This window comes from Danio rerio, chromosome 21, assembly GCF_049306965.1.
Source record: "Danio rerio strain Tuebingen ecotype United States chromosome 21, GRCz12tu, whole genome shotgun sequence".
Lineage (NCBI taxonomy): Eukaryota > Metazoa > Chordata > Actinopteri > Cypriniformes > Danionidae > Danio > Danio rerio.
The window spans coordinates 7360457-7372585 of record NC_133196.1 but is presented as its reverse complement, the minus strand read 5'-3'; the positions used below and the strand labels follow the sequence as shown (position 1 = coordinate 7372585).

At 35.3% G+C, this 12129-nt stretch overlaps 1 protein-coding gene across 4 annotated transcripts in view; it reads right to left on the bottom strand.

The window, feature by feature from the left end:
* Positions 1-4339: 4339 nt before the first annotated feature.
* The window catches only part of slc4a4b (solute carrier family 4 member 4b), a 115380-nt gene continuing 107590 nt past the window's right edge, over positions 4340-12129 (bottom strand). For all 4 annotated transcript variants that reach the window (XM_009295136.5, XM_009295135.5, XM_685028.11 and 1 more), the window contains 2 exons: positions 8027-8097; positions 4340-7416 (listed from right to left, as the gene is read on the bottom strand). In XM_009295136.5, coding sequence (XP_009293411.1) covers positions 8063-8097 — 35 coding nt within the window. In that variant the 3' untranslated portion in view covers positions 4340-7416; positions 8027-8062. The remainder of the gene's footprint in view (positions 7417-8026; positions 8098-12129) is intronic.

The following is a 12129-nucleotide window of genomic DNA, read 5'->3' as shown; positions in this document are numbered from 1 at the left end:
CATTAATAATCCAACTATATTTTGAGATATGTTTGATTTCTTTTGATATATATTTATATATATTTTTTGTTTTGTTTTCTTTGAATATCTGTTTTTCCTTCATGTGTTGTTTTTTTCCTTATCCGCTGTATCATTTTTGTTACTAGATGTACAATGAATATGTATTGTATTTAGGTCACACAATATTAGCACAAATTAATGTTTTATGTATTCCCTGTTACTTATGTTAATAAAAAAATAAATAAAATAACAACTCTAATTTAAAAAAAACAAAATCACAATAAGTTATAAATAACGTCAAAAATTGCACAAAAGCTTTTGAAACTGATATACTTTTAACTGTGTGGATACTTTTATAAAGTTGGTCATATTTTAAAATATGAAACAAGTTAAGAGTTTTAAGTAGTTTTTAATATCTTAATATTTTTATTTTGTCTTAACTGTTTGTTTTTTACATTTAAATAACAAACAAGCATTTTTAACTTCCATTGATAAACATATATAACATTATATTCAAGCAGCATATAATAAACAAAACAGTACAAAATAATAAAACATAAATAAACCTTAAATGATACAAAAGAAAATACATTACATTGAGGGGGGTCAGTCCATATAAGCTGACAAAAGCTTAGAGAACTTTCAGGCACCTTTTGTTTTTACCTGTTTTATGGATTTATTTAAATTGTTGAACTGCTTTGAAACAAGGAGAAACTTTAACAAATCTACATTTGTGGAGATAAAATTAGGCTACAATCAACATATTATTACACAGAAATTCAATTACTTTGTTTTTATTTTTGGATCCCACGGCAAAGGTTAACATTTTCAGTGTTGATCACTATAACAATACTGGGAACCACTTCTGCAATTTCTTTAAATTACCAATAGATGGCGCTAGGAGATAGTGGATAAACTTCTGGTGACGATACAAAAGCCTAGCCTACAACACAAAACTGACTAGGCTACATTTATATAGATTTAATTACAAATATTTTATGAAAATAACATATTATTTTTATGAAATAGCTCACATTTATGTGTTCAGTATTCACTGTTTAAATGCAAACTAATTAGCCTGTTCCTTAAAATGACAACCAAGAAATGTTTTATCTCCTATATCACTACTCAACCATGAAGAGAAGCAATTGATGTGTAAAACCTGTTAACGGGCGACAATCCATCCAAAAAAGCGGTTTTAAACCTTCGTTTTATTTATTTTTTATTTAACACAAAAGAATATGAAAGTTGGAAACCTGTAACAACTGACATTCATAAGAAAAACAGATACAGTCAATTGTTTCCAACATTTTTCAAACTATCTTTTTTGTGTTCAACAGAAGTAACTCAAACGTGTTTACAAGGGTAAATAAATTCTGACAGATTTTTTTTTTCTTGGATCCCTTTAATGTCTTCTTAATAAAAAGTTCCTCTTAATTTAAATACAAAATTACAAATGATCCTCATTTAGTCCATAAGCCGTTGCATCTTCTTGTCAGTTAATAGGGTTGAAACATCTTTTAGGCTATTTGTCATATAGAATATAAAGTTAATCTATTACTAAACAGTTCAAGATCTCATCCCCTAGACCATTTCTCCAACCATAGGGTGTCCTTATTAATTTAATCATGTCTGAATAATAGATCCAACATGTCAGCAAACTCCAATAGAAATCTGATAAATGTAAATTTACAGTTTAAGTCAGAACTAGGCCTATTAGCCCCCGTATTATTATTATTATTTTTTAATATTTCCAAAATGATGTTCACAGAGCAAAGAAATTGTCTTATAATATTTTTTCTTCTGGAGAAAGCTTTATTTGTTTTATTTCAGCTAGAATGAACGCAGTTTTTAATTTTTTTAAAAACATTTTCAGGTCAAAATTATTAGCCCCTTTAAACTATATATTTTTATATAATCTATACTAGAGAACAAACCATCATTATACAATAACTTTCCTAATTACTCTATGACCTGCCTAGTTAACCTAATTAACCTAGTCTTTAAATGTGCTAAAGAAAATTTGTGTTACAATCATCCCCGGTCTCCTATATATATTTCCATCTATCAGATTTCTTTATGGGGTTGAAGATTCTTGGCTCGATTCCATCGGTCACTTACTCACTGCCACACCGTGACCCGTGGGTTAATACAGCAGACGTGCCATTGTTTATATGCCGTTATCGGTGCGGACAGCTGGTGAAGGCGCACGGCACGAAAGGTGAAATTCGTGAGAAAGGGAGAAAGGCCACATATCAGGAGATGATCAAAGTACCTACTAACGACTCCCTATTAAACATGTCCAACCATGTGATGACATTTTGGCTTCGTTATATGCTAAATCCATTCGCGTGATGATATCCGTCGATGCACTGACACGGAAAATATGCGAATCTCAGCTCTGGCTGTCTCCTTGAAGAAGCCCGTGCGGTGATATCGAGCAATTTAAATAATGACCCGTCATTTTACTGTTCATCTGCGAGAAAAACACCGGTTATCTCAATGAAACATGTGCGCGATTAAGAGCCAAGCTACATGTCAAGGATTTGGTCAGAGAAATGAATGTTATGTTGGATTTAGATAGTTAAGGTAATGGACGATCATTACAGCGCAGAGAAATGTCTTAAAGGTGAGAGATTACAAGGACTAGAACACGATGTCTCAATGCTTTCATCCAGATTAGACCCAGATTCCTGTTTCAGGTTGTGTTACGTAGGCCTATACTCACTTTCGCCTGGCAGCTCTTGACCTGAGAGAGAGCCTCAGGTGTTTATTTTGTCTTGAATGTAGGTGATGATAGCGTTTAACCTGGATTTAATTCAGCATTCGTCATTTTAATCAAGTGTAAATGCACTGTATAACATAAGCTACTGTTCTGTTGATCACTCTCTAAAAATGTTTAATGGTTCTCCCTCGTTCCCGCCTTTTATTATTTTTAAAATCTGTAATGGTCAAACATATGTTGAGCCTGAAATCACCTCATTGTTTATTTATAGAAGTTTAATGCTGTAACTTACAGTTTAACAAGTAAAAAAGACAATTTTGTCATCATTTACTCAAGCCTTTGCTTGTTTGGAACATATTTGACTGATAAAACACAAAATAAGATATTTTGAATAAAGTTGGAAACCTATGGTAAACTATCCTCTTTTTTTACCATAAAATTAGAGGTAATTTATATCCTATATTTTTATGGAGGTTTAAAGTTAAGAATCAGACAAATAACATCAAGGTCATCAGTGAAAACACCATTAAAGCTCCTGCTGAAAAATCCAGCTTAAACCAGCCTAGGTTTTAGAGGGGTTTTGGCCATTTTCAGGCTGGTTTCCAGCTATTTCCAGCCTGGTCTTAGCTGGTCAGGCTGGAAAATGACCAGCTAAAACCAGCTTTTAGGTGGTCATTTCCCAGCCTGACCAGCTAAGACATTGCAAGGTTTCCGCTACATTCATTCTTCTATGGCGGGGCGCCACACCAAAATTCATCCCGCCACGGCTACATTACAGCTTCTTATTAATTCAAAACATTCAGTCATTGTTGTTGTTGTTGTTGTTTTTAATAGCGGGTTATAATCGCACCAAAACGCATTAAAGAGAGTGAATTATAACAGAGCAAACTTTTCTGTTAATGTAGTAGGGCTGACTGACTTATTGACAGGTGTGCGATGCATGAGGCCAGCAAACACGACGTAGCTTTTAGTTAAGATGAACACGGTTTCCATAATAAAATTTATTTATAGATAAAAGTCTGTGATTCTGCATACATTTAACCTTATCATGCTGGAGTTTATTGCCGTTTCAATTTACTTTAGGATGCATTAATATCACTCTTTAGGTCGACTTGAGACATTCAGAAATATTCCTAGCAAATACAATAAATGTTGGAGACAGACTACATAAACACACTAAACCGCATTTCAGCAGTGTTTATTTGAGAGCGCACAAGAAGATCTGCGCTTGAGCAGCGTATTTAAGGGCGTGCAAGAAGTTTTGTGCACGAGCAGAGGAAATGTACAGGCAAAGAGATTAGCATGCTCATATTAATGTTACATAAATGCGATCCCCGACTTGTAATACTGTGCTAACCACACTTTTTCCATTTGTCATTAAAATAACGCCACAGGTAGTTGGTAGATGTGTAAAGGAACTGCCGCCACAGCTGGAAAAAATCGTAGACGAAACACTGCATTGTATTTTTGGCTATTCACATAAATATGTGCAATATAAAACCAGATTTGGGCCACATATTACAAAGAACACCTACCGACTATCATATGTGAAACATTTACATTTTAAATAATATTGCGTATTCATGATTTTCTGAAAGCATCACAGCACAAGAATGAGTTTTAATAATTGCTTTAATTTGCCCATCGCCTCACAGTGCTACAGGGTGATTCCCTTTTACAGAACAGCGATCAACTGTTAATCTCATTATTGCCTGTAGCGTCACCATTATAATCAGACAGAGTAAGACAGCTTCCAGAAGAGAACAGAAGGACAATAAATACATCTCAACAGGTTTAAAAAAAACAGAGCATCACTTGCCCTACATAAGCAAATCTCGCTAACAGTTCAGTCCTTGAAAATGCACAATTCGATACAATCAAAAGAAATGGAAGACATTATTGATCAGAGATGATGATGATGATGATGATGATGAACAGATATATTGTATGTACAAACACTGACTTGTGTCTCTATATTCAAGTTTTAACAACTGTGGATTTAATAGATACTGTTCAAAATATTCTACACCAGATTTGCCGACTGAAATATCTTTGTGCTGATTGTAAAAAGCTGTTCACGCCACTTATTGTCTATTGATATTGGTAACAATAAAGACTTACAAATAAATGTAAAAGAATAGCAGAGTCCTCACCACAACTATAACGTTAATGGCACAGAGGATAAATACAACTGAATCACTTTTAAAATGACTTTTTTTTATTAGCTGACGAACGATTAAAAGCATCGACAGCCAACCAGGATCTTGAATGCGTCAAAGAGCGCAATCCTTCAAAATATATATGTCAAAACCACAGTATAGTTACCTATGGAGCTATTGGTGTGAATGGGCCTCATGTAAAAATGATCTGTCTTAATGGCAGTATTTAACTTCTCGAACAAACAAAACAAGGAAATTTGCATATTGCTGTCACTCGGTGCAGCTGTTCCACGTTAAAATCTCATTATCGAGTCCTTACAACTCATCTCAGTAAAAAAGACGTCTCTATCTACAGCATTACTTCTTTAAAAAAAGGAAAAAAAAAGTACAATAAAAATATCCAGGTAATAAAATCAGCATCAATCAACTGCTTCATAGTAAATACATTGAACGCAAATCACATTGAAAGTGTCCGCCCGGTTATGATTGTCATTTATGAACGGAGAAAACAGATCTTGAGTTCATAAAAGGGCAGAAGAGGAACTTCGTAGACAGAAAGTTGGCGTCCGCTACTTTTTTTTTTTTTGGTTCGCCGCTGACATATTGCATAGTGAAATGCTTCACAAACTACAGTCGGTTATAAGAGGTAGAACTAGAAGATCATATTCATACATCGAGTGTTTCCCACTTTCTGTCTCATTAAGCACAGGAAAGACTGAAGTCATTTTGTCATTAATTTTATAACAGCAGTTCCCTTATTGGGATAAGTAGTTACGCCCACAATTGTGGTTCAGTAATATAGACTTCTAAAAGAGTTTCAAAAGGTTGAGTCTTTTGAGCGAAAGAAAAATATATCATAAATGCTAATACAAATTTGTTCGTTGAAATATTAAAATTTGATCAAACGTGCTCATTTGAATGAAGTGCGGTTATTTGGCTAGAGGAAAAGTTAAACCACCAAATTTGGTTCATACATTATTGAATGGATTCTACATTGTTAAGACTTGATTATGATATCATTCAGATGTGTATAATAATATATTATAGTAGTGTGGTGTAACGGATCACAAATCTCATGGTTCGGATCACATTATGCTTTTTTTAGTCACGAAGCGGACCATTTATCAGATCAGCCAAAAGGGGAGATGAGACAAATCTAACTTGATTTCCATTTATTACAAAAACAGTACTGCAAGAAACTTTTGGTTTTAAAAAAACAGTGCTAGGAACTTAGTCATTTAATAAAAATAAAATGAAGCAATCCTCAGTTGAATAAAAATAAATCGAAAATTATTCAGTACTGTAAAAATTCACTGTTACTCCTACTGTTGCTGAAAGGCTAAATGTAGAAATCTAACATTATAATTTGTACAACCCATATTTATTTTTAGTCTCTTTCAATAAACGATTCAGTTATTCACTCATAAAATGTCATGTTTCATTGCTAGATGATAATTTTTGAAGAAATATTCAGTTGCATATTTTCAATGGCTGGTTGTCGCCACCTATTGCTTAAATAATGTAATTGCGGCCTACATTTTTCATTTTTGAGTGTCAAGTTAAATGCAAATGACGGGGATTTTAATGTTTACCATAAACATCAGTGGTTTTATCTAAACTATAAGCTGTTATCCCTGTACTTCTGTCTTATTTGACTGTTGATTTTTTTTTTTAAACACAGATTTGAATGCAGCGATTTAAAGGATTAATAAACATATGCAAATACCATCATTTATAATTTATGTTGCGTGGGTGTTGAGATCCCAATCTTTTAATGATTAATTGTGCAGCTTACACTGAATACCTTAATGCAGGCTAAACAAGGCTGAACACCTTTAATAACCTAAGAAACCCACCACATACAGAATAACCCACCACAACGTCTTCTGTCATCATTAGATTTTACAGGGTACCCTAAATGCTTTCATATATGGGATTTGAATGACGCGACAGGTGATCTCTCTGCGATTTTTGGATTAATCTACAAGTAAAATATTTATTAATCAGCGGGTCACTTGTGTTCCTAACCGTGGGTTGTGATCCGTACGAATCACAGATCAACTGTGATCCGTTACACCCCTTTATTACAGTTATAAAATTTTAAATTTAATGAGAAAAATGATCAGTCTGGACCCAGAACATAGTAATAAATCAATAGCAAAAATATATCATTTGTTTGATTTTTAAAATTCCAAAAATAATGCTACCAAAAATGAGGAGATATATATAACAAAGTACAAAAAAACTCTTTGGTGAAGAGTTTGTGTTTGTGCAGCTTTTGGTTGTAGTGTTGAAATGCCATTTGTCCATTTGTTTGGACTTTTTCTATTAACGTGTAGCATTTTGTGGTTAGCCGATAGACTAAACCATCATCTGGACCTTAAAGTTTGTGTGTATGCATGTGCATCTGTTTTCGGGAGTGTTTAAAGGGATGTTTCGGAGGACGGAGTTTTCCAGAAGAATTTGTTGTTGTCGGGGTCCAAATCGATTCGGATCTGAGGCACCATCTTCTTAAAGGGGTTTAAATCCTGACTGTGAGAAAGCAAAAGAGAGTGTTGTTAGATAGATTCTCAAAATACAAGAAATCCTTCATGGGTAAAAAGTAGAGCTACACGATACTGGGAGAATATACGATATTGTTCTTAAGTGTTGTGATAATAATTCTTGCAGATTTCTGTTGAGAATGTTTATTAGCATTTTTTTCTTAATAGTTATTTAATGGTCATACTAAAATAAACAGGTAATAGATATTATATTATATTATATTATGATATTGCCCCCACAATGTGATTAATACCAGCACAGTACACACACACACGCGCGCACGCGCATAAACATGTTGAAATTTAATGTTTTATAGGAACTTCTCACCAATGATTTTTATACTGACTATAATGACTGTATGTTTTCACCTCTTCCCCCAACCGTACCTCTAAACCAGCCCTTAAAGGAAACAATCTGCAGTTTTAAATTTCCAAAATACTTAATTCTATATGATTTTTAAGCTTATGGAAAACAAAACAGGTCCCCAAAAGGTTGAAAATGACTGCTATTACTATACTTGAGAGGACATTCGGTCCCCGCAATGTAATTAATACCAGCACCACACACACACACACACACACACACACACAACTCTTACCTTGACACAGTCCTGGAAGGGAAAAAGTGCTTTGCATCAGTAGGGAGTGAGGAAGGACATGGGCTTATCTCCTGTAAGAAACAAACACACACATGCTGTTAATATACATTCACACACACACACACATAAACACGGCAGATTGTTCAATCCCAGAAGGTTAACATATAAAGAGGCAGCTAAAAAGGAGAGTTGATTAGTTAGTGATTAGAGGTAGTGAAGAAGAGGAAATTCAGTACTGCAGTCAGGTTAAAGTCAACAAGAGTGTGTTTACAACTCAGTTTACTTCCGTAATGTAAAAACGGATATTAAAAGAACATTAATATTGGTCAAAGATGAAAATGGTTGACATTTTTTAAGCATCAAAAAAGTCTCATACTCCTGCAACCAATCTTTGGGAAACATCAATACACACTCATTCACACTCATACACAAAGGACAATTTAGCCTACCCAATTCACCTGTACCGCATGTTTTTGGACTGTGGGGGAAACAGGAGCACCCAGAGGAAACCCACGCGAATGGTGGGAGAATATGCAAACTCCACACAGAAACGCTAACTGATCTAGTCGAGGCTCGAACCAGCGACCTTCTTGCTGTGAGGCGATTGTGCTACCCACTGCGCCACCATGCTGCCCTTTATGTATATATATTTAAGTTTATCTTGCAAGCAAATTTGGATTCCATTCTGAAGGGCTCATCCCTATGCCCTAATCCCTTCGGAGGGACAGCACTAACTAATGCGCCACTGCGTCACCAGGCATATTTATGACAAATGTTATTTTTAATGACATCCCAGTTTACATTCATACATTTTCTTGTCGGCTTAGAGCCTTTATTAATCTGGGGTCACCACAGCGGAATGAACCGCCAACATATCCATTAAGTTTTTACACAGCGGATGCCTTTCCAGCCGCAACCCATCTCTGGGGAACATCCACACACACATTCACACACACACACTCATACACTACGGACAATTTAGCTAACCCAATTCACCTGTACCGCATGTCTTTGGACTGTGGGGGGGAAACCGGAGCACTTGGAGGAAACCCATGTGAATGCAGGGAGTACATGCAAACTCCACACAGAAATGCCAACTGAGCCGAGGATCGAATCAGCGACCCAGCGACCTTCTTGCTGTGAGGCGACAGCACTACCTACTGCGCCACTGCATCGCCCATCCCAGTTTACAATTAATAATAAATTTATAATTAATTTATTATTCATATTTGCTACTGTGGTTAAACCAGCATGGAATCAATTATTTAATAATAATTATTATAATACCCGTCTTCTGCAGCAAACAGGAGGATCTTTAGTGCCATCACTTTTTTTGGAGTAAATTTATATATTATTTATTTAGTTATTCATTGCAGTGGACATCTGAGAAAAGTCTGACAAAAAGCGTTAATGGAGTATATTAATTCATTCTTTTTCCTTCAGCTTAATCTATATTTTAACAGTCGCCACAGAGGAATGAACCTTCAACTATTCCAGCATATGTTTTACACAGCGGATGCCTTTCCAGCCGCAACCCAGTGCTGGAAAAACACCCATACACACTAATACACTACGACAAATCTAGTTTATTCAGTTCACCTATAGCTCATGTGTTTGACTGTGGGGGACACTGGAGCAACCGGAGCATGTATGTCTATTATTATCTAAAACCCACGCCAAGATCGTGAGAACATGCTACAGTAACTCCACACAGAAATGCCAACAGGCCCAGCCGGAACTCGAACCACCGACCTTCTTGCTGTGAGGCGACATCGCTAACCACTGAGCCACCGTGCCGCCCTTACATCCATAAATCACTGTAAAACGGATCAATTCTACAAAATATGGCAACCATTTGAAAATTATTTTGACCCTGGAATTGGTAATATTGTGTTATGATTTAAAAAACCGCTGAACTTCTGCACAATTATCACATTAGGAATTGTGTTTTTATTAACTTTTATTCTATAAAACTTTTTATTATTTATAAAATTTCATAATAATGGATGTTCTTTGGCAAACAGTGGTTAGCACTGTCGCTTCACAGCAAGAAGGTCGCTGGTTCGAGTCCCGACTGGGCCAGTTGGCATTTCTGTGTAGAGTCTGCATGTTCTCCCCGTGTTGGCGTGGGTTTCCTCCGGGTGCTCCGGTTTCCCCCACAAGTCCAAACACATGTGGTACAGGTGAACTGAATAAACTAAAATTGCTTTAGTGTACGAGTGTGTGTGAAGAGTGTGTATGAGTGTTTCCCAGTACTGGGTTGCAGCTGGAAGGGCATCTGTTGTGTAAAACATATGCTGGAATAGTTGGAGGTTCATTCTGCTGTGGCGACCCCTGATAAATAAAGGGACTGAGCCAAAGGAAAACCAATGAATGAATGTTCTTTGTGTACTGTGATTTCCAATTTAAGAAAAATCAATGAAAATAACGATCATTCATTTTATATAATATTTCACAATTTAAATTTAAATTATAATTAATGTTTTCTGACTACAATAGCAGTTCATTTCTTCTCTTAAACCTTGTTTCTACTGCTTGTTCCTCAACGGTTTTTCTATTAAACATTGCTTGTATTGTTGATTTCTTTAAGATTCTCAACAAAGAATTGCTACTTCTTAAACTCTACCTAATTCCCATCTCTACAGACCAGAGTAGACTCGAAGACATCAGACAAAAACAAATAAAGTCACAGATCAAGTTACTTTGATGAAAGACACCGAATGAATCATGCACTGAAAGACCAGGAACAGGAATTATTAAAGCAAACAGGGTGCATTTCGACTTCATGTTGACTTTCTTAATACATCCACACAAATAGTGATTAGGCATCTTAAATTATCTGCTGAGAACGGATTATCGATCCACACCAGACCAGGAAACCAAGCAACACCGCAAAAACAAAGAGAAAAACAGGATTTAGAGATGTTTTCTGGAGGATTGTGAGATGACAGTGAGAAGAAGGAGAGAAAAGACATTAGTCAGGTTTTTGAAAACGACACAGCGCATGGGTTCAGGCAGTGGTGGACAAGAAATAAATATATTTTTACACATCCATCTTTTTATTTTATCTGAACATAAAAGCTTTCGACTTTTTAAACCTATTTTATCTAGAAAACATGTTGAAAAAATAGTTCATGCTTTTATTACTTCAAGATTGGACTACTGTAATGCGCTATATTTTGGGATCAGTGAGACAACTCTATCCCACCTACAGCTAGTAGGGCTTTTAACCAGCACCAGAAAATATGACCACATCACACCAGTACTGCGCTCTCTGCACTGGTTGCCTGTGCACTATTGTGTAACTTTTAAAATTCTTCTCCTGGTTTTTAAATCTCTAAATGGCTTAGCTCCTTCCTACCTGTCAGACCTGTTGACTGAACATCAGCCTGGTCGGTCTCTTCAGTCATCAAACCGGAGACTTTTATACATTCCAAAGTCGAGGCTGAAATGCAGGGGTGACCAGGCTTTCGCAGTAGCTGGTCCTACTTTGTGGAATGCTCTGCCCCTCTGTATTAGGTCTATATCATCGCTGTCTGTTTTTAAATCTAGGTTGAAAACTTACCTTTTTGATTTGGCATTTTATCAGTGAGAATTGTTTGTTTTTAGCTATAATAACTATTTGTGAGAATTGTTTGTTTTAGCTATAATTTTATACTTGTTCTTTGTGATTTATTGTTCAGCACATTGGTCAATCTTTGGTTGTGTTTAATAGTGCTATATAAATAAAATTGACATTTGTACAATTACTTAACAATTTTTCAAAACACAAGAGTTACACAAATCAATGAAAAAAATGTAAGTTATTATCTCTGAGCCAATGAAATTAGATACGTGATAACAGTGTCCGGTTTGTAAATGAGCTGAATTCCTGTTCGACTGGATCAGAAATAGCACTAAACTATGAATTAGTGAATTGGACAGATGCGATTTCACCTTTTCTAGAATTAACAAGAGATTTAAAGGGCACCTAGTTTACCCCTTTTTTAAGATTTTTCTTATATTTTTAAACGTTTATTTATGTGCTTTTTGCTGCAACAAAATATAGAAAAAACCACACTACAATATAATATAATACATATAAAATACAATACATAAAAAGT